The sequence below is a fragment of the Trachurus japonicus genome, chromosome 12 (assembly GCF_045865225.1).
Source record: "Trachurus japonicus isolate A0001 chromosome 12, Traja_1.0".
Taxonomy (NCBI): Eukaryota; Metazoa; Chordata; class Actinopteri; order Carangiformes; family Carangidae; genus Trachurus; species Trachurus japonicus.
This window is the reverse complement of record NC_140918.1, coordinates 28,647,426-28,674,463: the sequence shown is the minus strand read 5'-3', so window position 1 is coordinate 28,674,463 and position 27,038 is coordinate 28,647,426. Positions and strand designations below refer to the sequence as shown.

General features: G+C 40.9%; 1 protein-coding gene across 1 annotated transcript; it reads left to right on the top strand.

Moving 5' to 3' along the window:
* Positions 1–21,835: 21,835 nt before the first annotated feature.
* ntmt1 (N-terminal Xaa-Pro-Lys N-methyltransferase 1) lies at positions 21,836–27,038 on the top strand. The gene is made up of 4 exons (XM_085794165.1): positions 21,836–21,969; positions 23,846–24,005; positions 24,498–24,750; positions 26,279–27,038. The coding sequence occupies exons 2-4, from the start codon at positions 23,847–23,849 to the stop codon at positions 26,533–26,535; spliced, it is 669 nt and encodes a 222-aa protein (XP_085650291.1). The 5' UTR covers positions 21,836–21,969; position 23,846; the 3' UTR covers positions 26,536–27,038.

Sequence of the window (27,038 nt, the reverse complement as noted above, 5' to 3'; positions counted from 1 at the left end):
TTGTTTACTACATAATTCCATACGAGTTCCTTCATAGATTATGTAGAAAGTAATGAAAATAAAGAAAAACCATTGAATGGGAAGGTGTGTCCACACTTTTGACTGGTAGTCTATACACAGATACCATATGCACTCAGGACAAACATAAAATGGAAGGGGACACAGCAAGAGGGACACCACAGGACAAACCTAATCCTAAAAGTAGGTTCCTCCAAGTGGACAAAGGTCTTATCTCCACAAAAACTTACAAAGAGGATTCTTGGACGCCCAAGGACAAACATATCCACATGTCAGCTCTAAAAACTGTACCAGGGGTGTGCATTCTGAACAATGAAGGTTCAGGTCATGTATAAGTTTACCTGGTCCTCCGTCCCTATCAATGAGGGCTTGGGTAGGAAGTGACAGGGAATTGGCAGCATGGTTTTTCAGTGGCTTGTTGATTTGTTTTATTTGTGCCACCTGATACTGATGGGTTGCACCTTTGAGAACAGAAGCAGCAGATCATTGTGACATTCTCTACATCAGTACGGCAGATGCTACAACTGGAGAGTTGTATGTCAGATTGAAACAGGTGCATCAAAGGTATGCTCCAGGTCAGGTGGAAAACACACTTGTCTTTGGGTCCACTACACAGTTTCTACAATGAGAGCCCCCCTCTACCAACGTCTCCATCTCCTAGGACAGGCCATCATCCTGAGGGACATGATGAAGCCCTCTCCTCCACAGTCTGATCCACACAGAAAGTTGGCAAATTACTGCCACCAACTGAATGCTACAGTCCACTTGGATTGTAGACTCTTTGCAGACCTTCATTCAATAGGGTTGGTGTGGTTTGATCCAAATTTGTAAAGCTTTGTCATAGGCATTCATCAAAGTTTTTTTTTTTTCCATTGGTTTTTCAATTGGTCAACGGTGGTCCAGCCTGGCTTTGTTCATGATTTCATGAGACTGTTTGAATATTCTTTATTTTTTCCTACTATCTAGCCTTTCTGTTATGTTCCCTTCAGGTTGTATTAAAAATTAACTCACCCACAGAAGATCATTGGGAAGTATTCAGAAAGTATAGGTTTAATCATGTTTCATGATGCTCAGTTTTGCCATGCCACTGCAACTGCCTGACATTTTTTACCATTTACCGGCCTGTTTATTCTGACTGAGGTGTTTATCTGGAGGATTTTCATCATTGCAGTTTGAGCATTAGACTCGAATACAAGTATTTTGACATGTGTATCTCACCTCTGGCTTTCCAAGCTTTGGTAACTGTGTTGAAAGGCCTATACTGTATCTTCCAGCCACACATTTATTGTATTGGTCTTTTAAAATCAAAAAAGAGACTTTTATTCATTAATTAATTTTAAATTCACTGTGCCGATGCTCTGGGTCTGAAGAAAAAAAACTGTGATGTGAAACTTCAAAAAATGTTATTACTCATAATGATTACATTCGTTGAATATTTGCTCCTTTACATTTTTCCATTAGTGCACGGAGGCAAGAAAAGAAAAAAAAAGGAAAAGAAGTCTTTTAAAAACATACATAAAGAACCCGGTTCTTTCATGGAGCATCTACATGATGTGTCTATCTGAAAGCCCTTCCTGTGGTTTTGACGTCTCCACGTGATGCTGTTCCTGTCTGTTGCCTGGCAACAGAAGGGGAAAAATAGTTGAGGTGATGAGTGAAGGTGAGCCCGAGGGAAATAGGGGGAGAGGAAAGAGAAAGGGAAGAGATGGGAGGGGAGTAAAGGGCTGCTTGTTTTTTTCCTCTCAGCAAGCTTGTGTAGATCGTTACATTTCTGTTCTGAAAGGTTCATTTTAAAGCAAATAACAAGAGGCGATGCTGAATGAATGATGAACTTGATGGTGAACGAATGCCTTAATGTGGTTATCATGTCATATTCACACAACAAAAATAATGAAGTTACCATAGAAATGAATGGAAAAATAAAAAATTAATAATTAATCATGATAATTATTTTACATTTTGCTGTATGTTGCTTTAGTTTGCCTTTCTTCACCCTTTACAGCTGACTTTTTAATGATCCCTCTTTGCTCTATCCAAGTTTCTAAACATCTAACTTATGTTCCCTATATGTTTCTTTCCTATTGAATCAGACACATACTGTACTTGCACAAATTTGATTATCAATAAAGTTCTATCCCTTTTTGAAAGTCATAGCTTCACATCACATACTGGACTGGACATTATGTGCTTGATTTGGCCTGTAAAAGGGGTCGTTTGGATGTTTGGATGTGGGGTTGTGTGAGGTAGTCATGCGTAGTCTGTACTTTACCTGCAGTAGATCCTGACCAGTGAGCTCCCAGTTAGACGAGCCAACCGGGAGCTCCAGCAGACTGGAACAGTTATGTGTGTGCACCAAAAAAAAAAAAAAAAAAAAAGTAACCCTACACTTTGAAAAATGCCCCTGAAAAAAATCCAATATCCATTTAAATGTGCATTTCATGTCAAATATTTCCAGTGTTTTGTCTTCCTGTGAAAACAACACTACATTTTTTACTACTCACAAAATCACCTATGAGAGCACTGTATTAACCTGCAGGTCAGGTATGATTGTTCAATTTACAAAAATACTTTAAATGAACTACAAGATATGAGACATGAGTTTTATATGACAAAATAGTTTACATATATATAACAAAATGATAGATTGAATATGCTGTTTGCAAAGGTATTTGGGCTAATTTCAATTTAGAAGAATAAATAATAACAGATTGCAATATAATACACCAGCTTCAGAGAGGATGCTCAATAATTGATGAAATCTGAGGCAGAGACTCATAATGGCTAGAACTTTCTAAATGAAATTGGAGTGAAAGTTGTTCCCAGTCTAGTTCCTGTTTTATTTTGAAGTTCTCCATGTCTCATCTTCCTGTTCTGTCCCTCCTGTGATTACCTCATGTGTCTCACCTGTGTGTGATTGCTCCACCTGTGTCTGGTTTCTCCCTTGTGCATTCTACCTCAGTGTTTTATTGCCTTTTGTCGTTTCTTCTGCATTTGCAGTGTTGCCTTTGCGTTCCTGCCCTACTGGTAGAAGAGGACAATAGCTGCCTACTAAAACCATCATTCATGAAAAGTCATTGCACTGTTATGTCATCTTAAACAACACGTAGTCACATAGTCACGTAGTTAATTGTTCCTAAATCAGTCAGACTGGAGAATCTCTAAATCAGTCAGAATTGCCTCTGAAGCGCTGCCTTTTATCGTTGCTAGTTAACATGAGCTTGAGTTTCTGCCAATGTGCTGCAGCTGACTGATAATATCAAGAATTGTGGGGTTTAGCATGCAGACGCTTGTTGCAGAATCTCCCCAGTTAAATGTGTGGTAGAATAAGTTGTGATGTGATGATTTTCAGTTTTGCTTCAGCAACAAAGACAGCAGCACAGATGAGCTGTGTGTGAGACGATGATCATACCGTCACAGCATTGATATGAGTGGCTCTGCAATCAACAGGGCCGTTGTATAGGGGAGAAAGGTTTCTAGGGGCCCAGCGCCCAGTGGTGCCCACAAAAAAACCCAGTATGACTGAATTATTCTGCGTAAGACCCTGACTAATACTCATAGTAATGCTGCATTAGCATCAAAACAAAGTAGACTAAATAAAAAATGATAATACATACGTAGTCTAAGAAAAAAAAATGGAAAAGTTAAGCGGTATGGGGCCCACTTTAGTATTCTTTAAGGGGGGGGCAGAATTCCTAGCAACGGCCCTGCATGTCAATGCTACATGACATCACGTGCCAAACAGCTCCTGTGAAAAGTGAGTTCTGGCATGCTCATTTTTAAATCCAAAGATAAAGAGATTAGTAATCTGTTTATCTGCAGTGATAATTGTGAGGAATCTTCCCATCACCTATCAACAATAAAATATTTTCCACTGAAATAAATCATAGCTCTACACAATGTCAAATGTTTCTTTTTTTCTTTGTCAGTGATGGATGAAGCAAAGGAGGAAGGTGAACAACACAAGTAATGATGGTTGTGGTTGTAGTGGTGGTAAAAAAAAAAAGTAAAACTTCTATCACCCCTGGTTATAGCACAGCAGATATGAGGAGAAATGCACAAAAAAGTTTTTCAGTCTTCCATGGGAAAAGACTACCATCACATCCAGCTGTCCAGCATGTCTACTCTCTCACCCGGTTCTTCTTACTGTTCCAAAGTTCTACAGGAATGAGCCAAAAACATGGGAATTACCTGTATTTTATCACTGTCCCTTGTCCACTGTTGTCCTGGGACACCACTTGCTGTATGCATTTTCTCTGGCTTGTTGGTTTCCTGTTGCAGGTCTAGAACACACTGTAGATCTTTAAAGAAGACATAATGCCCCCCTTTCCATCAATTAAAATAGTAATAAACATCACAGCTCTTTTCATCCTCTATAAACAGCCCTGTTCAGAATGGCTGGTTTCAGTGCCTGTCCCTTTAAATGCAAATGAACCACTGCTTGCCCCGCCCCTTCTACTGGTACCAGGTAGGGGTGGGGTTATGTAAATTCCAATCCTAGTTACATCACTGGAAGACAACTGAGGCAACAGCTCATAAAACCACATGGATTTCAACCGGTAGCCTGAAAATTACAGATGTATGTTAAAGAGCCTTCAAAAAGTGATATTTCCATAACATGTCCCCTTTAAATAATGCTTCCATTTGACAGGGTTGGTCTTATGGCTACATCCTGCAAGAAGGTGTGCTGCTGAGGAAGTGTATGTTTGGTTGACAATATCAGGGTAGGCCTGGTGATTCAGATTGTTGTTGTCTTCCAAGTTCAGGAAATTGATGTTGGGGTGTGAAGAGTGAAGAAAACCAATGACTGGGTGTTAAGTCATTTCTTCTGGCCTTGGTTGAAGCAGGATGTCATAGGGAGCTGGGAAGGTACCACCAGACTTTGAAGTCAAGGTTATGGTCCCATTGTAGACGGCTCTCTCATGGGATGGGTCTTCCCTGGCTAATGCTTTGGTTTGTCTGGAGAGTGCAGGTTTTTCTACAGTGTCCATTGATGGATTATGGATGTCTGTGTGTGTGACCCTTTCTAATACACCCGTCAGAGGAAAGAGTGTACAATGCTGTTACGTCAGACTACTGATGTGATACGATTGTGAGAACCCAGATGTTGGAGAGGGGGGGTTGATACATTAGTGCAAGTGCCTTAATCTGAAGTTGCGCTGGTGGTTGCAAAGCCTGCCATGATCCCATGATGTCCCATCAGAGAGGAGTGGTATGGAAGCTGGATAGCTCAGCTTATCTGAACCACCTGGAGGCTCAGCTGTCAGATGCTCAACAAACTGTTTTGTTTCACTTGATCATCTCTCACCTTTCACTGTTCTCAAACATGCATTCATGGATTCATATTGTGTAGCTTGACATAGATGTTGGAGACGATAAACCAGTTAAGCAGTGCATGTATCATGTTCCAAAACTGATGGAAAACGAGGTGGAGCACATGATTGTGTGGTATTAGTGCAGCCAGCATCATCCAATTGGGCTTTTCCATGTTTTCTGGTTCCATGGTTTCTGGGTGCAGAACAGTTACCATCACTGATTATAATCCTCAACCTTTCTATCTAGAATGCAGAACTGGTTGTTGTTCTTCTTCAATGCTCTTTCTTGGATCTTGGTATGAGGTAACCAAAGACTTTCAGGGGTCTCTGGTTTATGGGAGGGGGTATGACAGCCCTGGCTTGTTGGTTTCCTGTAGCAGGTGTTCTGCTGGGACCTGTGCTGATTCCCTGTTCTAGATTCCTGGGACTCCACCTACTCTGCTGCATTCCTCCTGGTTTCCTCCTGGCTCCACTTATCCTGGTTTCTTGTTCCTGGTTTCTGAGACTCTGTTTCCTCTGGTGAGCTTACTGACTCCACCTGAGAAGAAAAGCCAGACTTCCTTGGCTTTCTGGATAACTAAGCCAGGGAAGATCTTTTCACTGGTTCTGTTCGATATCAGTTACTGTCTGAATGGACTGGACTGTGACAATCTTGTTCCCTGGTCATGAAGTCTCTGGCTGGTTGAATTTCAGTGCAAGTGATGTTGAAGTCATGTGACTGTGATATATTTGGTTTACATGAGTGAAGGAGGTCTCGGCAAGTCACACTGGACATGAAGAGTAGAGGTGAGAATGGTGGAGGTGTGTCTGAGAAAGGAGACAGGGACGTGATTGGCTGATTAAGATTGCCGCGAGATTTCATTTGTCACTAAACATGTAAAGTCAGCTGATTACAAGAGTCTGGTGAAAGCAGAATGGAGAGAGTCTCTCACTGAAGTTCAGCTAAACTTCTCTCACTCCTTTCTAAAATACGCAAAGCAAGAGTGAAAAAGTGAGAGAATGACAAACCGGCTTCATATATCGACTCTTACCTTGCAGCTGGTACGACTAATGGGGGCTGGTTCAGACATCTTGATTACAACAGCAATGATGTCAGGTGATGTAGAGAAAGTTTGCAGATGTCTGTAATTAACTGCTAATAGAAAATCAACCAGGATAAGAGGGTCATAACATCTATGCAGGAACATCCAGAAACTAATCAGGAATCTATAGAGGCTCCAGTGCAGTTTATCTTGTAATATGAGTGTACTGCAAAGTGGGATTGTGAGCCTTGATGATAAGCGCCTTTTATTGATGTTACTACAACTGCTGATTATATGCAATACATACATCGGCTCTCCCTTGCTGGATGCAGGTATAACACACTACAGTGATGAATAGATCATGACAGTGACAGATGAGGAAGGGCCAGTGCATGACAATCATCATCAGCAGATTTTTTAAGCAGGGGAGGACAGACTGCACAGCTCCATCACACGAGTCAGAGTATAGATCCTCTGGTCAGATTTAACTTCAGGTGAGGTATTAAAGTACTGAATTTAAAAATACTGGACTGTTCAGGAGAACATTTTTATGTCAGCACTTTTGTGTTCCATATTACAGAACCTAATGACTCAGAAACAACCCACTGACTGACTGTAGAATGAAAGCATGAAGGATAAACCAGTTTATCCAGAATAACAAACCACAACATGCTTTAAGTTTCCTATGAAAAAGGAAAAAGTCTGATTTTTTATTTTTTTTTCCACATCAGAAGGGGGTTATGGTGGATGGATGTGACACGGAACGTGGTGTTCAATTCCCATGAGAAACCAGCAGTTTATATTGTTCTATTGATCTTTATTATTGTATCCATGATGCCAAACATTATCTAATGATGAAGAAGTACTTGTCTTAACCCAAATCATCCTTTCTCAATCTGCCCGAGCCATTAGCACTGTGTCAATGGTTGACATTGGCAAGCCCGTTCATGTGGTTACTGTACAATAACAGCAGATGTATGTTCTACCATCTGTTGTAGAGATGCTGTTTCAGAAGATTCTCTGAGGTCATATCCATATTTCAAAGACTGAGAATAAATCCCATGTTCTGTTGTAGGAAGTTTATGAAAGACAATGTATTGAGAAGATCTGAAAACATCCAAGTCAGTACGGTTGTATTGTGTGTGTGTGTGTTTGTGTGGCTACTTCCATCCTCAAATCTCATTCTTAAAAATGTCCTCATGTCCTGATGCAAACCGAGGATGCATAAATGACAATAATCCCAATTGAGAGGAACCTCCAGAGAGGCAGCGAGAGAGAGGAACAAGAGAAGGACTAAATGAAAGAGAATGGATCCCCAGAAGGGAATATATGCAGTCCCACAGCCAGGGAGGGGGAGATGAAAGGGGGAGGGAGGGAGGGAGGGATGGAGGGAGGGAGAGAGGGAGGGGGTTGGAAGGATCAATATCTAATTTCAGTGCTGAGCTCACAGTGGACGGTTTCCCAATAAGGCTGGGAGACAACACCAAAGTTTAAATAGCTGTGTGTCTCTGTCTGCCTTCTGTGCATCTCTCCCTCTGTCTGTCTCTGTCCCTCTGTCTGCCTCCGTTGACGTAGATGTGGAGGTTTGGATTGACTCACGCCGGCTATGACGGCCATATTTAACAAGGCCGCAGACTTCAGTTCACATTGATTAAAAATAAACTGAGGCTAATGTTCATACTTCATAATTTTGGATTTTGCATTATGTTCTCATTTTGCTCTGAGCTTTTCTAATTCAGTTCAAGCTCAACAATAATTAGTGAATTATTTTGTACACAGACAGAGATGATTTTTAAAAGCCAAGAAAAACATGAGTAAATGTTTCACACTGTTGTGTCACAAAACAAACTCAAAACAGATAAAAAACAAATATGATTCAGCTCTATATGGGCCTGTATTTGTTACTGTGCAGACAGTGGAAAAAAGAGAAGTGAAAGAATGCTGCAGAGGCAATATAAACTTTATCCTGTAGCCTGTATGGACCAAATGATTCAGCAGTTCAGAGGTATTAAATAGTTCATAGGCTGGTGGTTGCCTTCATTACAGTTGCTATAGCTGACAATTGCACCATCTTAGCAGGTGCTATAACACACAGGTCAGGTTGCAAACAGCTTTTTTGAATCTACCATCTCTGTCATTCATGAGCATTAAAGGGATAGTTCACCCAAAATTGAAATTTCACTCATTATCTACTCACCCTCATGTCGACTAAGGACTGGGAGAAGTTTCAGAGTCCTCCGTGGCTTCTCTGAGTTACAGGGGGTCTCGGCATAGCAGTGCATGTCCATATAACGGTTGCAAATGGATACCAACTGTCTTCGTAAAACAAAAAGACACACCAAAAAACATCCAAATACCTCCACGCTGCTCGTATGTAATGTCCATCTTGTATTGAAGCCCCGAAATGCAAAATTGTCCCGAAAAAAATTAAATAAGTCTATTTTCGAGCTTGTTTGTATAGTGGAAGCTCCTCTTCCCGGTTCGTCAAATTTGGACGAACCAGGGTCTGTCCTCTTCCCAGTTCGTCCAAATTTGACGAACCGGGAAGAGGAGCTTCCAGAAGCTTCCTTGAAATATAGACTTATTTAATTTTTTTAGTGGGACAATTTCGCATTTTGGGGCTTCAATACAAGGCGGACATTACATACGAGCAGCATGGAGGTATTTGGATGTTTTTTGGTGTGTCTTTTTGTTACGAAGATAGTTGGTATCTATTTGCAACCGTTATATGGACATGCACTGCAAGTCTCTTCTTCTGATCTTCATCCATTGGCTCATGGTTTTTGATGGTGGAAGGGAAACAAAATTAACTGTTGCTGTTATGCGAGAGTCGTGCTATAGCCGACCCCCTTGCACAACTGCTGTGCTTGTGGCAAAATTAAAGCATCTACAAAGAACTTTCATTTTGTGTTGATTTTGGCGACCCCTGTGGACAAAAGCGGTACTGTTTTGCCAGAAGGAAAACTGCATTTCCCATGAGCTCTAGTGCATATTGTCGTAAAGACATTTATCTGGCTCGTTACCGCTGTCTCCAGTCTGAGCGCCGTAAATCATTTCACCTGGTGGACCGACCCGACCACTGCCAGAGTTTATTAGACTAATAAGAAATAGCTGATCTTCCCACTGATGGCCTCATTTGCTGTTGTACGTCAAACAGAGACATCAGCAGAAACCAGAGACTTTTGCAGATCTAGTTAAAAGTTTTTTGTAGAGAGAGTTTTTAAAGAGAAAAACTGAAACAAAAGTAACGTTTGCAGCACACGATATAGGTCCATTTGATCAGAGGAGGCGACAGGCACGTACAAAAGAGAAGGTATGCACGGGGAGAGGGGTGAGCAAAGGCGAAATTTGACAGTGTTTGTTCACGGATGGAAAAGCTTCTTCTTCTACTGTGTTCAACAAATTTGACCAGCAAAACTTCACTGCGCATGTCGGTGAATTTATTTTTGATTAACTGCGTGATGCATCTACACACACATTTTAATCAGATCACTTTATTTTGCGTCCATGTAAGCAGTGAAGTTGGTATTTCCGTTCAGAATGATTATAATCAGATGGTAGAAAAAATGCACATGTAAACATGGCTACTGAGGAATGAATTCTGTCATCTTTGGCTGGTGACATACTTTAGGACAAGTCTGCTTGCCAAGCTGCTCTTGATTCAACTTTCACTGCTGAGATCAGTAATGATATTGCACATGTTATTATACACATATGTGCAGACAAGGAAAACAGCACTTGTGTATTTCAAGGCCTTTTCTTACTCAGTGTTGAGAGGCAGCAGCAGCAAGTGAAAAGGAAAATGACACAGTGCAGCTTAGTGCAGCTTGTGTCCAGTATGACAACAAGATGATTAGTTATAGTGTTAGTCACTTATACTCAAAAGCTGCTATTTCGGTAACTGGAAGATTGATCCATTCGTGGCCCACCTCAGAATAAGAAGATAACCTGGTGTCTGGATTTAATTACGACCTTGGTGTCTCTTGTCTTCTGCTTTGTAGCTAGGGACAAATTACACTCTACACACATGATTTTTTCCACAGTTGTATACAAACTTCAAACCTTTTCTCACAACATGCTCAAAAATCAGGGAGGGGTACAGAATTTGAACGATGGGCATCTGAGTGAGGCCAGATCTCACCCAGCTGCCCATTGACTCCAATACAAAATTTGGAGCAGCAGGGGCGTCACTAGGTTTTAAGGACAGGGGGGGCTTAGCCCCCAGTAGATGCACAGGATGTGAGCGAATGTAGTGCGCAAGCACGAACTTTCACAATGGCCCAGAAAAAACACAATATTTAGAATTTAGAGTAAATTTAGAGTATTGAATCATGGGCTAGTTGAATCTAAGAATTCAACTACTTTTGAATTTTACCGTGTAAAAGGTAGGATGCTAAAAAGAGTGAAACCTGAGTAATTTCTCAGGTGTTTGACTATCACGGAATATGTCCAGGTGGACTGGGAAAATCTAATTATATTTCACTAGTAAGCCTGTGTCATAATGGTTATACACTCCATCCAAATACAGCAGTTTTTGGCTCTTTTGATTTCACCCAGACTCCTCACAGTTTCCAATTCAATAAGACCAGACAACAGAAATGACGTGCGACTCCAACTGCGAGCAATATTTATTGCGTAAAGAGTGCACATTTCACCCTAGAAACCCCTTCATCTTCTACACAACCAAGGACCTTCACAAGAAATTTCAGATTTTTTTTTTTTTCTGAGCTTAAATAGACATTGGGTGGGTTGTGCAAATGACTGACATGAGAATCCAATTTTAATTTGAATATTCTGCTTTTATTAGTAGTTTTATTTGGACTAGGTTTAAAAATAGATATATAATTTATACCTATATTGTTATCAATGCTGTTTTTTAAAAATATATTCCTGTGTCTTACCCTGTATCTTCTGCATATTCAGGCGGCATGTCTCAGTCTGGGGCCTCTCCCTACACAGCATTTCTCTCCCTGTCTGTCTGTGCTGCCTGTCTCAGCAGTGTCCACCAGATATCATTTAGTATTTTAAATTAATCCATTAAATAATCTGTTTTACTGCTAAATGTTATTTTCTTTAGCACAAGCCAAGCTATAAAAGTAGGATGTTACAGTAACACATTACACACATACACAAGACACACACACACACGGGCGCATGAGACAGACAGAGAGAGAGATAGAGAGAGAGAGAGAGAGAGAGAGGAGAGAGAGAGAGAGAGAGGAACACACACATGATGACAGGATGTGTTCAGGATCCCCGTTTTAAAAGTTTTTCCCCACCAGAATCTAAAAAAAAAAACTAGCCGAACTTTGGAGCATTATTTAGCCCGTTTTCTGACAAGCTATCATGCCATGGTATGGTACCAACAGAAGGACTTGTGTCTCGGTTTCCTCACATGATATCTGTATCTTCGCTTTAGCTTTAAAAAAACTGATCGTTTACAACGTACAAATTAATATTTCTCACATGAATTCAAATTTTATCGCTGGTCATTTTAACAACACTGCTATTTAGAAGATGTAGTAGCTTACTGTCTGATACCTGCTAGTCCTCTTTTAGCTACAGGTGGACTTACTCTCCCTCTGTTGACATCAGAGCTCCTGCAGCCCGTCACTGCAGGCTCGGAGCAGAGCTTCAAACAAGCCGCGCAACATGGGCGCAACCAACTCACATCTGGGAGGGGGGTGGTCACACACTCAACAAACTAATTAAATTAAACAAATCAGAAATAACAAGAGACAAATGCGGGTGACAGCTGGGGTTCTTAAAAGGGAGAATACAATGTCCACATATATATATATAAAAAAAAGTCACATAATAAAAGAACACCAAATTATTTGGGGGGGCTTAAGAATATTTTAGGGGGGCTTCAGCCCCCCTAAAATAGGCCTAATGACGCCACTGTGGAGCAGATTTCCAGAGAAAAGCCAAAGTGCCTTCTGTTTTTAACTCACATGGGTTTCCAGAACATTTAGGCTACTCTGGAAACACCCAAAAATATATCAATATGATCAGGGAGGTCTCTGTCTGTTCATGGTCTGCTTCTTTTTCTGATAGGAGCTACTGTTTTGTCACAATAAGCCTGAATGTGAGAGGTGGACAAGTTGTGATCTGCACATTCACCACGCTATGAGATAATAACAGAATGTTACGAGAGAGTTGTTTTTGAGGTAAATTCATGCAAAACCGCTGATGTGCGTTGCCTTCAGGGACAGTTTTTCAGCAAACAGTCTCTGTATTTACCTCGAAAACTACTCTGTCTTGTAATGTTCCGTTATAATCTCATAGTGTGGTTCACAAGAGCGTTTTGGAGTTGTTGGATTGTGTATTTGATGAGTTTGATGAGGGAAACCAAGAAATCCCATTAGCCTCCGTAGCGTAGCTCTGAGCAGCTTGCGGCTCTGCTCCACCGTTCTAAAAATTGCTTACACGACAATTAAAGGTAACAAACCTACTGCTATGACTATAGGGATTATGGCAATGGGCCAATTTGCAAAAATATTGAATTATCCCTTTAAGCCTATGGCGCGTGTTCTACTAAAACAACCAGAACTTGTTCAGTTTTTGACCGATTTTAAAACAGTTTGGTTTGTTATGAACAGTTATAATACTGCATTGCAAATCATGTACTTTTCTATGTAGCCTACATAAAACTATGCAAACAGTTCAAATCATAGACTCTCAAAATATCACAGATTTCTGTGTCGCTTTTTAGTGCAGATGACTGGATCACCCACCTTATTGCGGCCAGAGTCAGAGCCAGTGGACCGACGCAAGATGGCCATCTGTCAGTTACGTCTGCGTGTAGCCCGATCCATCCCCTTGGGTAAAATCACCATGGCAACGTCTGAGGGCAGGCTGACACAGGTGTTTTAAATTAGATTATTAGGAACATCTAGAATGTTTGTGGTGTTTATCACTTTCTTTACTGTCAAACACACACACACGATCACAAAAAATGCACTTTGATAGTTTGACTCTTGATCTTAAAGCCGTGGGTTGACAGAGATCACATCCTGACAGCGAACCCCGTGGCAAAATTTCTGCAAGGAAATTTTCTAGTTTTCCCATTAATATAAAGCCTTTTTTTAACCTTTCTGTCAGTCAAGTTGTAGGATTCTTCATGCAGGATCAACAATAAGCCCACACCTGTGATAGGAAGCCAAGTTTTAATGTTGTTTTATTGGTTCAGGATTTTTCTCAATCAGTAAAAGTCACAACAGGCCATGTATCCTACCAAAGAGAAGTTGGATAGATTTATTTCATGAGGCCATAGCTACTTTAAATGCTCCCCATGGCCCATTCTAACTCAGATGAAACATTCAGTTAGGTCTTAATGGTATTTGATGACACGAGTGAGAAATACAGAAGAACAATACAAAAATACAACAACAATACAAAAGAACAACTGCCTTGTCCTTTAAACCCTGGCTGAACATCCTACAAGCAGCAGGGTTACTTTCACCAAACCTCCTTGAAGTGCTCTACCCCACCATGAAGAGTGGAACAAATAAGTGAGTGATTTTCCACTCTTTCACAGGAGCTGTTTTTTTTTTTTTTTGTAAATCATATCAGAGCTGAGGTAATGGTGAGGTCGATTTATTTTCTTTGTCTCTCTGCAGTTCAAATCACAGCAGTGGGTGCAGGATAGAGGTGTTGAGTGGGAGTTTACCTCCCTGAAATATTTATGAGAAAATGCACCAATCCAACTGTGCAACAGTCAACTATACAGCTGTAGTTCCCTCTTTTCTTATCTCCTCTCTTCATGTTTTCTGTTTCTCAACTCTATTTCCTCTCTGTTATTACAGAGGTGAGGATTCTTTGTGGCGGTTTTGTTTTCGAAGGAATTGTTTCTCAGCCTCCTCTCTCCATGTTCTTGTTCAAACCCAGAGATGAGATCACTTCTCTAAACAGCAGTTGTCCACTCTACATGCTGTCATCATTACGGACAGAGACCCCCACATGAGTTTTATTAATGTTCCATTAGCAACTGCTTTTGTATGATTTAGTATGTTTGGCATATGTCACTTTTTAAACACTTTTTAATTCAAGTGTTAGAATATTTTTTTTTTAACCTTTATTTAACCAGGCAGAATCAATTAAGAACAAGTTCTTATTTACAATGATGGCCTGACAAGAGGCATACGCTTCTTGAGGGGAGGGGGGAGGGGGGGCACTGGATGTATGTATAATATATATTCTGGATAACTTACATTTTTTACACATTGGTTTCAATTATTTTTCAAAGCTTTTCCCAAAATTTCATGGTGGAGAAATACTAATACTATACTATATTTTAATCTTTCACTTTTGATCAAAAGCATTCAGATTGAACTAAAAGTCCTCCAACCTGGACCAGCAGCCCAGGACAGTCTCCTGAGCCCTGTAAGCCAGAGTCTGGCTGACTGACTGGCAATATTTCCACCAGTGGTCAGATGAGTGTCATGTCACTGTGTTGGAGGTTCTGGATTAAACAGGTTCTTAATTCTTTATTATTAGTTTAGTTTTTCCTTTATTTTAGTTTTTCTTTTAGTAACTTTTTCACCAATCCCCAACTATTAGCTTGCAGTGGTCTGTCTTCCCCTCCTTCTCTCCTGCTCCATCTGGTTCATTCTACCTCTGAACCTCTTTTTTTTTTAATAAAGTACATTCAATAATTGTATCTTATTTTTCACCTTGGAGGTGAGTGAGTTGGAAACATAAGAATCACATTAGCTATAAAAAATACCAAGGTGACCTTGATATTTTGTTCTCAAGTCAACTTACCGGTAGCCTATGTATTTTTAATTTTAGAGAGATGTTCAGCAGAAGACAGTTCTTTTCACTCCATTGACACAAGGCTATTGTCAGATTCCTGTTCCTGCCCATGATTGAAGATCCTTTACAAGAGGTTGGTGTTTGTGAGCAAGAGCTTCAAAGATTTACACAGGTCAGCTTTCAACGACTGAGGTGGTAACCACTGGTTAATAAGAAAAATCAGGTATTTGCTCAAATGTCCTCCAACATCCTGCATCCTGCTCCTATACGAGCATGGCTGATGAAGAGAAGATCAGCTAGTTAGTTATTCAGACCATCATCAGTGTAGCTCCTCCACACTGCTCCTCTCACTTCATGCGGGAGTGTGAGTTGCTATGGTTACAGTAACTCTGTGTCTGTGGCGCTCAAAGTTTCTCATGATACAGAAATGGGTTTTGCCCACTATGCCTTTACAAAATCATTAACATGACTGTGCCTCCTTACTGTAATACAGTGGTATCATGTTGCCTCACTGAAGAAATGTAATTATATAGACAGGCTTCCTGTGCTCGTACTGCAGGTTCAAATCATCTGCTTTACAAGTTACAATTACTTTTTCCTGTTTAACATTTCAGAGGATAATGCCTGAAAAAATAAGAATCGCTAAAACTATATGTCAGTCAAATGACATACATGTACTAGTTGACTTGATATAAGAATATATTCAGTTCAGTTCAATTCCGTTATTCAGGGTTCCCTAACTAAAAATAATAAAATAAAATGATAAATATGTTGACTTGAAACCTGAAATGAATAACTGTGGCATGTGCAAATTATTTCTCAATATTAGTAATTCTTTAGAATGTATAATGAAATCTTTTATTAAAAATGTATATGATTATGATGAATTTGTGTCATTAAGATGCAAATGACTGTGAATAGTGCAACATTTATACATGTTAATGTTTTCCAATTAAAAGGTTTAAACGTAGAGTCTGTATTGATTTTCCTAAAAAAATAAATATAGACTTGAAAGGAAAAACTGGACTGTCGGGCCCAGATACCTGGCCGTCGCTGGCAATGGGAGCCTCGGTGACTCGCCGCCGTCAGCCCCAGCGCTTCACTCAGACTGTTTTTCCTTTTCTTTGCCGGTTAGTGTGTATCAACAATTTCCTCTGGGATGAGAGCGTCCAGTCGCTGTCTTGGAGGAAGTAGAAAATGACCAAATTGAACGTTGTGTTTTCCAAACTGCAACGAACAAACCCACTGACTCTACCTTTAAAATGAATTCCAAATATCTAAAGCTTTCATCATAACAACTCACATGATGACAGGGCGAGGTAACTCTCCAGACCAACTCCAAGGTGTTCAGCCCACTTAGGTTCAATACTTGGGATTCTTCAACCACTTATAGAACTTAAGAAGCCTTTCTTATGAGAGGTGAAAACTGAACACAAGTCCAATTGCCTTTGCTTGAACTCATTTCAATCTATACATTTAGCAAATGATTCATACTGTCGGAAGATATAACAAAATTATATGTCTATTTCAAACACATAAAAGAATAACAGTTTTAAACTGAACTCTACAGGCAGAGAGAATAGTGGAACGACTGCTTTGACATTGTGATGGTGTGTCTGATCCAGAACTGTAGGTCCCACAGCACTGGATGCAATATATCAAATAAAACAAGGCACAGCTTTACTTTCTCACCTTGGTATATAAAGTCTTATTTTTTCTTTTTTAAGAAAAAAAAAGTCATTTGTTGTGTTGTTAATTAGGCTTCTGTCTTTTTCCCACTGTTCTCCCAACCCAGTGAGGAACAACTTATTTATAGTGAAACATTTCAAATAAAGTCTGTCTTTTATTTAGGTCATTTTTATCTATGACATTTTGTCCATGGTTTATTTTCAATTATCCAACTATGATGCACCAAGCCTTTTCGGTTTTGCTCTATATTTGGTAGAAAAGTAAAATTCATCTGCCTTCAATAATGCAATTTAATCAAATTCAATAAAACTCATCTTCCTTCTTATTTGATGACTTGTACTTGCTTTCCAAATTGTGACTCATTTGAAGACTTTTATAATATTTCCTCATGCTGCAGAATTTCAATGTCCACAAATGCAGCTGCTACAGGTATTTCATTTCCATTAAATATATTAATGTCCCTGATGTTTGATTTGGAAAAGATCAAATTAGATTCTCTTTCAGAAAGATTTCATTTACATGATAATTAATACAACCGAACATTTAGAATACTGTACACTGAACATATACTGACAAAGTGGAGCGGAAGAGAGATGATGAGGAGGAGGAGGACGTCCAGGATGGTTCCTTGGATGGGAGAAGGTGAGCAGGTTGAACCATCTCAGACCACCATCGCTGACCCAGCTGAGGTGAAGTCAGCCTTTTAAAGGGACAGTTGAAGACATCAAATAGATGAATGTGGTTGTGGACAGATGAACGGTGACAGGCTGGTGATCGTTAGGATGACACACTGATGATACACGTCACAGAATCACATATAAGGCAAATGACTTAGGAATTAAGATACACTGAAAGACAGTGTCACGGGGTTAATTATGGGAAATCAACTACAGTATGACATCAGTGGATCCAGTCAATGATTTACTAACTGAAAAGCAGTTAGCCTAGCCTTGGTTCAACAACTAAGAAATGTGACCAATAACTGTTTATCACTATTACAAAATCAGAACTTTGATGTGTTAAAACAATAACTTTGCCTCATTTGTTGGCTTTTCTCACAAACTTCTACGCAACTGAATTTACTGATCAAAGATGAATAACTTTCTGTCTGATTTGCAGTCATAAAAGGACTGGTGCCCTTTTTGTTGCAGTACTATAAGTGGCCACTGGGATGAACTGGCGCCATATCCAGTTCTCATCCAGTTCTCATTACACCTGCATGATATCAGCACATGGAATGCTTTTCATCCAATCAGATTACTTGGTTGAAAGTACCTGATGTATAAGACGGTTATCTCCTCTATTAATATACATAGTGTGTCTTTTATGTTTATGTGTTTGGGGTGTCTCTGAGTCCAAAGACCTCACAATAAGTCTTTATATAGGCTACTGAACATATAGGCCTGTGTGTGTGTGTGTGTGTGTGTGTGTGTGTGTGTATGTGTGTGTGTGTTCAGTACAGGAATGAGCAGAATGAACAAATTTTCTACATGACCTAAATGTATCAGCCTTTGCACTAAAGCTCCCCTTACTGGTGACTGAAGGCACTGAGTGATGTATGGTATGTCACACTCACTCACAGTCACAGTCATGCACCACCTGGTCTTAGCCTTCCTCTCTAGATCCCATCCCAACCAAATTGTCACGTGATCAACTTATTAACGAAGTAATTATACAATAATAGAATCCATGTGCACTTACAGCATATTAAGTGTTGTATCAGAGGTGGCTGAAAGTAAGCACTCTAACTACAGGAAGTAGCCTACACTTTTGAGTGTTGCAGGTTTCTGTCTCCATGGGGGAAAACACAGACTGAAGACTGAAGTGTGATTTATTTACTGGGCTAGCAGCTTGCAAATTATTCTTTTTTTATTTTTTATATATACATATAAAATATATATATATACTTTATTGGACAGGATAGTTCAGAGAGAGACAGGAAATGGGAGGCAGAGAGAGTGGGAATGACACGCAGGATAGGGTTAGGATTCGAACCGGGGCCGTCTGCAGTGAGGACTATAGCCTCAACACATGGGGCGGGGGCTCTACCAACTGAGCTAAACACCGCCCCCAGCAGTGCAAATTATTAAACTAATCATGAAAATAAAAGTGCTGAATAAAAATAAATGTCCTCTAGTACACACAAAAGTTAAAATATATACATATAACATCTATAAATTTAAATTCCCAACATGTTACCTGCTGTGTAACCAGAATCACACTGACTCCACTGAGGACCAGGGCAGCCCCTTACACAGAGCTCTCCCATGAAATAAATGACCAAATCCCAAATATTTCTCCACAAGTTAGACAAGTTATTTCTGGCAAAAATAAAATTTAAAAATAGGAAACCAAGTTGCACCTTGTGCAATCATAAATGTGGCAGATACATGGTACACTTTCTCTGCTGTGCCTGTGTTTCAGTTTCCTGTTGTATGCACCATCTTTACTATGAATTACCACCTTTTGAGTGATCATAATCAGTGACATGGCATGCATGACATAGCCTAATGATGAGGACTGATATTGGTTTAGGCTCAAAAAGTAGCATGTTAACCAATCAGATGAGAGACTGAGGAGGGCTGGTCATGTGTTCCCAATCTTCTCTGAGCTCACTGTTTGCAAACCACAAATTAGGAACCATGTTTTCCTGTTTGGTTGTTTTTTTTGGTTGTTGGATGCTACTGGTCAGCACAGGTGTCATTGATTGTTACCATGGCAACATTGGTTTTCGGTCTGAATTAGCCTGGGGTGAGGCGTCTAATGCATTTGGCTTAAAAATGGATCTGTTTTTTATTAAGACTGCACAATTAATCAACATAAAAGAAATCTCGATATTCAAATATTGAAACTGTTTAGTTGCATATGTTGATTCCCTGGTCCTTATCTTTGTGAAACAGTCTTACATAAACAAAAAAATTAAAACTGGACCATCCCAAAATAGACAGACAGACCCACACAGAGCAGTGAGACATATCTTGGTGATATTTTGGAGCACGTCAGGCAGGGATCTTCTAACTGTAACCAGGATTAGATCCATGTGTGGTGAAGGTGTCCTCAGTCTCTGTGGTGCTGCTCTCTGGAACAAGCTGGAGGCTGAGCTGATGTCTTTCACAACCATTTAAATATTCAGGAGCAAACTCAAAACCTACCTGTTCTCTGAGGCGTAATGACTGTGTGTCTGTGTGTGTGTGTGTGTGTGTGTGTGTGTGTGTGTGTGTCTGTGTGTGTGTGTGTGTGTGTGTGTCTGTGTGTACAAATGATGAAAACTCACAGATGACGCAAATGATGTTGATTTTATGGATTAGCAGCAGAAATATCTGTTCTGCCGGTCATTATAGTGGATGGAGGTGGAAGAGTCAGAGGAAATCTGACAGGGGCCAATCAGACCACTGGGTTTAAACACGGTGGTGAGTCTCTACCATCTGTTGTCATAGGAGGGACAAGTCATCATGCTCATCACTGTTCTGTCATGCTCCCTTGTTCTATTATGGTCCCCTTAAAATTCATACTCTGTTTACTACTACTTCATCAGGACTGATGATCTCCGTGTGGAATAAATTGACACAACAAATAAAATGTGAATAAGTGGTAATTATAAAGCATTGGCCTTTATGAAGAATGCACATGTGGACGAGTCATGATAGTTAGTCTACATGTGGTGAGTTGAAGTTGTTCTTTCTTATTGCTACACTGCACTGCCCTCCTGTGGAATATTTAGTGCACTGCGGCGCCACTCAGGCAACTTCACCTTTTTATAATTATGACAAACAAAGAGGATGTGGATGATTACACATATTAATATTCAATTTAAAGATGGAATCTCCACTGAAGACAGATAAGAACTGTTTGAAAAATATTTTTTTATTGTGTAAGTAAACCTGGCTCATCTCTGAGGAGGGAATGATGTGAATTCAAGTAGCCTACTGGTTGTGGCTCTGTGTGCAACCTCATAAGGTTGTGTAGTGTGTGTTAGTTCATTTTGATGACATGACATCAAGTAGTCAATGGTGTAGACAGGGCAACAGAATCCAGCATTACTGTGTTGTTACATGATAATAACATAAATATTAGGCTGTATAAGACTTTATTATGTGAAATACAATACAATATTGCAGATAAGTAAATAGAATGTGACTTAAATGGAAACATTAAAATTGAAAGTTTTCATTTTAATAGCTTTTGTCCTCTGGATATTATTGTCTTACAGTGTTTCTCAGTTACTTTGATGTGGTCAGCTTTCACAGATTAGCACATGTTTTATTATGTAATCAGGACGTTTTCTCAGTTTTCTCTATTTCTCATCTGACGCTGTTGTACCTTCATAAAATAGAATGACAGACTCTTCAGTGTCTCACTGTAAACCTCATATACAGTATGTATCCCATACACCGTTTATCCATGTAGGGTCACAGTAGGGGGGCTTGAGTCAATCCCAGCTAACAGCGCCTGGACTGGTCAACAAAACACACTCACATTCACACACTAAGGGCAACTTATGGCCAATGAACCTGGTGTGCATGTTTTGGACTGTGGGAAGAAGGAGGAACCCACACAGGGTCGAGGAGATCATGCAAACTCCACCCTGGCCCAAGAATTGAACCCTGAGGCGAGAGTGCCAAACACCAAAACACAAAATTTGTTTAATGCGTATTCATGCAAATGACAGTAAATTGAACCTTGAAATTAATCAAGATTTTTCAGATTAATCATGATATGAGGTCTGTATGAAGCTGCTAACAGGATGATGGAGTTCAGCTCTGTGTCTCTGCCTGTTTTCAGTGATTCCTCCTGCAGGGATGCAGAGGCCTGGTTCAGTCCTGGGAAAGGTGACACTCCGCCAACTCCTTCCAGACCTGCTGAGAGGGGTTGATGTACAATGCTGATAGGCCTACAGAATATATATTTTTAAAATATTATGTTGTTAAATCCAAACCGATAATATAATACATCCATGGTCCAAACAGTTGAAAGTTTTTCCTATGTGTGTATATTTAATCCGCCGCTAGGGGCGCTGCTGCCTCCGTCCGCCTCTCTCAGGAGCCAAATAAGGAAATGACGTTCTCCGTGAGGACCGTCGGCGGAGTGAAGTAGAAGCCGCAGCACGGACACCGGGACCGGGTGTGTGTGAGGTGAAGGGGGTGTCGGAGCCGGTGCTGACACGAGACCAGGTCAGTGTTCCTTTCTGTAACTTAGTCCGTTTAATAAAGTTAAGAGTCACCGGAGTTCACGCGGGGGACCGAGCTCGCGGAGGCTGACCAGATACTACTGTCTAACGCTGCACGTGCAGGGCCGTAGCATCACTTTACACTGTAATGAGCAGTTTGATGGGAAGTCTGAGTAGTAGTTTCCTATTTAAACCTCAGAGCGTGGAAGGACATGAGGTGTTAGATTTCTTTCAGATAATACACGTATTATAACTATGTAGTGCACAATTTAGCTAATAGTATCCAGCTTTCAATGATTTTATTTATTTAAATGGACACGAGCCAGCTAGTGAACTTTACAATGAGGATCTATTTTTTTATTCTAAAAGAATCACGTCTTAACAATTCCTGTGGGCCTTGAATGGTCATTGTAACCATCCTTCCCTTCAGGACACCTACATGTTTTTATACTTTTCTACATGTTAAAATGTGTTTTAATGTGGCTATTATTATGCATGGACACCCTGCAGTAAGGCAGGTAATGTGTTTTGAGAGTGGCTCACTGGGCCTGTCTGTGTAATGTTGGTCACAGCCTTTGCCCTGGACACGAAATGGGCACTGACAGCTGAACTGTCACTTAGTTTGGATGCCTGTGTGTGTGTGTGTGTGTGTGTGTGTGTGTGTGTGTGTGTGTGTGTGTGTGTGTGTGTGTGTGTGTGTGTGTGTGTGTGTGTGTGTGTGTGTGTGTGTGTGTGTGTGTGTGTGTGTGTGTGTGTGTGTGAGTGTGTGTGAGAGAGAGAGTGAGAGAGAGTGTTAGTGTGCGCGCAAGTCTTACATTCTGAGCAGGAGGTAGACCTCGTGTGGGCCTGGACTGTTCATCTTTTTTTAGGCACAATCTTCACACAGCTGAATGCACCCTGATGACTGCAGCTCACTTCACATGCAACAATACTGATACAACTAATAATAGACTAACAATAGGAATAATTCAATGACTTACACTGTAGTTTCAGGGTCAAGAGTAGCCAGTCAGTAGGTGAATTTAAAAGAGAGAGAAATATATAAATCTTTGTATATGGATTGATTCTTATATTGTAATAAGACATGTTTTTAAAAAATCTCAGTCCAAGCAATAGGCTATATTTACTCCAAGATATCCTGATATCTCAGCCTGAAGATGCTTTTTGGAAAACAGGAACCTGGTCCATCTATTTATGGACAAGAAGAAGAAGAGTCTGGTGAAACCACAGTAGTGTGAGATAAATCCTGCTAAACACCTTAGAAGACTGTCCTCAGCTCAGCTGTAGCTGAAAGTGAGAGTCTGCCAGTTCCTTTTTGATTCACTGATGAATATATCAGAACTGATGCAGACTCACAAGTCACACTTTGAGTAAAGCTGATCAACAGAAGTGGAATCAGTCTGGTGTTTTCATCATCTCGATGTTTGTAGTTTATTTTTCTTTGGGGGATCCTGTCTCGTCTGATCACAGGCTCTAAGGACAGAGTGTGTCCTGATGGGATTTGTGTTTTCAGGCTCTGTGAGTAAAATTAACATGAACATTAAAGGAGACATGTTATGCCCCTTTTCCACAAATTCAAATAGTTCCCAGGTGTCTTAAAGACATGTCTGTGACATGCTTTGGTCAAAATAATCAGCCACTGCTCACCCCGCCCCACCCCTTCTACTGGTACCAGGTAGGGGCGGGGCACATTCAAAAACACATCACTGGAAGACAACTGAGGGAACAGCTCATAAAACCACATGGATTTCAACCTAGGGAGCCTGAAAATTACAGTTTTTTTTCAATTCTCACATTTTGGGGAATTTTGTCAATTCTCACATTTCCATAATATGCCCCCTTTAATGTGACTGAACCGTATTGCTTGTGGACCACGACAGGATGGCTGAAATAGTACGAGATGAAGCGAGCTTCTACTCCAACGCTGAGGGCTACTGGAAGGACGTCCCCCCCACCGTGGAGGGCATGCTGGGAGGCTACGGCAGCATCTCCAGTATCGACATCAACGGCTCCAAGGCCTTCCTGCAGAAGTTCCTCGGTGTAAGAAACTCTTCTCAGTCCAATCTGATCAGATATGTCCATGTCTCCACTGTAACTCACTAATGACCATTTTCACTAAATCTGGATGTTAGCATGTTAGCATGTTAGCAAGTAGGAGGCCGGGTTCGATTCACAGGACACACAACTTGACCTTAAATCAGACCAGAGTTATGAATCTGGCCACCACTTCAGTGGGCCCAAATATGCTCATATGGCTTTTCATGTGACTGTTATGCTACGACACTGAGCATCAAATGTCACCCAACCCCTACTCATCCCAGCCAATCAGTCTTTTCATCAAATTATGTTATCAAAACTAAGGTCGAAGGTAACGCAATGTTTAATGACCAGCTCTCCTCCTCTAACCATGTTGCTACAATTAGAGTAGAGTAATACTTCTATTCGAATGCTTTTATCAAAGCCTTCTTTCTTCTTTTAGACAGAAGCAGTTTTTACTCACCACTGATCTTTTATGTGTTTTTGCGTTTGAAGGAAGAAGAGGGGAAAACAGGCGAGACCTGTGCTCTGGACTGCGGGGCCGGCATCGGAAGGATAACCAAGCGTTTGCTGCTGCCTCTGTTCAAGACCGTGGACCTGGTGGACGTGACGCAGGAGTTCCTGGACAAAGCCAAGACTTACCTGGGCGAGGACAGCAAGAGAGTGGGGAACTACTTCTGCAACGGTCTGCAGGACTTTGTACCAGAGAGTGGACGCTATGATGTCATCTGGATCCAGTGGGTCATTGGTGAGTCAGCTGCAGTGGTTGTCATCAGGAGATTGATGGGATCAGTGATCAGCAGATGTCCCTGTTCAGTTATGAGGGGCATTTCCACTGAAGGAGAGTTGGAGTCATTTTACAGGGCCGGGGCCCTTGGTGCGTGTCTCCACTGCAGGAATGTCCCCTGAAGGGCCATCTCTAGGAACTTTTACGGGGCCGAAAGCAGGCCTTGCCTCAGGGTCGGTACTCAGATCAGTCCTGAAAAACTCCTGGGTGCTGATTGGACAGATTCAAAGTGGGATTTGACGCCAAGAGAATAAGCAGCATTTTTAAAAACCAGCGTTGTTTAAAAAAAAAAACGTCTTCACGGCTGAAAAAAGAGAATAAGACAGTAAAAGACATATGACAGTAGTAGTAGCTAGTAGTAAAAAAAAAAAAGATAAATAGTAGGGCAGTAAACATGTTGATAAAAGAAACACTTTTGTCGTTGGGCGCGACGTAGACCTGCAGCTTCAAATTTACTTTTTAATTGCCCGTTTATTCGGCTGGGGCGGTGCCCCGAGGTGTTCCCATTACACGCATACCTTTTTTTTTTTCTTTTTATCGAATGACCCATGGACCACTTGTGTGACGATCACTGATCAACTGTGATCTTTGCACCACTTCTTATAATATTTCGATTTCCCTTCTTGAAGTTTTATATTGAGTTGGTAAAACTTAAGAGTGTTGCAAATGTTACACAACAGATTTGGTTGGAATGCCCTTTAATGGATGCGGGACGTAATAATAAGCTGGTATAGGTGTATATAATGAGCTTTAAAAAAAAGCCATTAAAAATTTGAATATTTAAAGCAGAAGTAAGCAATCCGGTCATTTTGGCTAACTTCCTGTCAGCAGATGGAGTTAGCAGTCCCCGCCCTCGTCCCTACGTCACCACATTCACGCGCATCCCTTGGCTGCACACACAGAGAGGACCGCCCCTTTATGCCGTTCTCTCTCCTCATTGGATAAAGGTTGTAGGATACAAGGAAAGTTTTCTCCTCAGCTTACAGCAGAGCAGAGTGACTGACAGACCCGTGTTTCAGACCAAACACTCTATATAAGTGATTGATGTCGGAAGATAGAACTATTTAAGACTTATATTAACACAAACATTCCGCTTACTTCTGCTTTAACATAAGAAGCATTACAAATTCAAGTCTGATTTGGGGGGAAGATTGACAGAAATAAAGAGGGAATCATGCGATTACGCGACTATTGAAACAGCATTTTAAAACCCATTGTTATTAAAAAACGTTTATATTACAAGAGCAGTAAAAAAAAAGACTGACGCAAAATGATTGCGCGATCAAAACCATTGCACATTGCCTCAAGAGTCTGGGGGTCCTGCTCTGCAGTGGAGACACGGCGGCCGAGTGAGAGGACAGTTCCTGTAAAGTTCTTTACCAGGAACTCCTGCAGTGGAAACCCGGCTATGGCGGTGGTTGAGTAGATCAGTGCTCTGTAGTCTGAAGTTCTAACTTGAAGATCTAACATTTTGTCCCGTTCCCCTCAGGCCACCTGACAGACGATCACCTGGTGGACTTCCTGCGCCGCTGCCAGAAAGCCCTGCGCCCCAACGGCCTGGTCATCATCAAAGACAATGTGTCGTACGAGGGCGTGGTGCCCGACGAGGTGGACAGCAGCGTCTGCCGCGAGCTGGAAATAGTTCGCAGTCTAGTGGTCAAGGCGGGCCTGAAGATTGTCCACGAGGAGCAACAGATGAACTTCCCTAAGGAGATCTACCAAGTCCACACGCTGGCTCTCAGATAGAGGGGCAGGAAGTGGCCTTTCTCTATTTATGATCCGTCTGGAAGCGATCTGCAGTGTGATGTGTTTGCGCAGCGCATGTCGCTAACTGTTAGCATCGGCGCCCGGCTCTGTGCTTATTGCTGAGTCATTGTTTCTGGCCTTAAGATGCAGCTCCGTGTTGTGAAAACTCACTCAATCTCCCATCCAGGATTTTTAAAAAGAAATTGTAAGCATGAACTTGACTGTTGCAGTGTAATCTGGACCAGGCTCACAGGTCAGAGGTCACAGTGGGCCAATAGAAACTCTCCTCATCAGAACGACAAACAGCAGCAACATCCTACAGAAAGTTTACAGTGTGTGTGACCGAAGCCCGTTGTCCACTGGATGTGGATTCGATGTATTATGAAAACACAGCTTGATGTGTTTAGGTACTGTGATACCACAATGCTGTTTGTTTTCTGTCTGAATTACCTGCTTAAGCAAACAGACAATGTAATAAGCACAAAAAGGTGATTAATTGATAG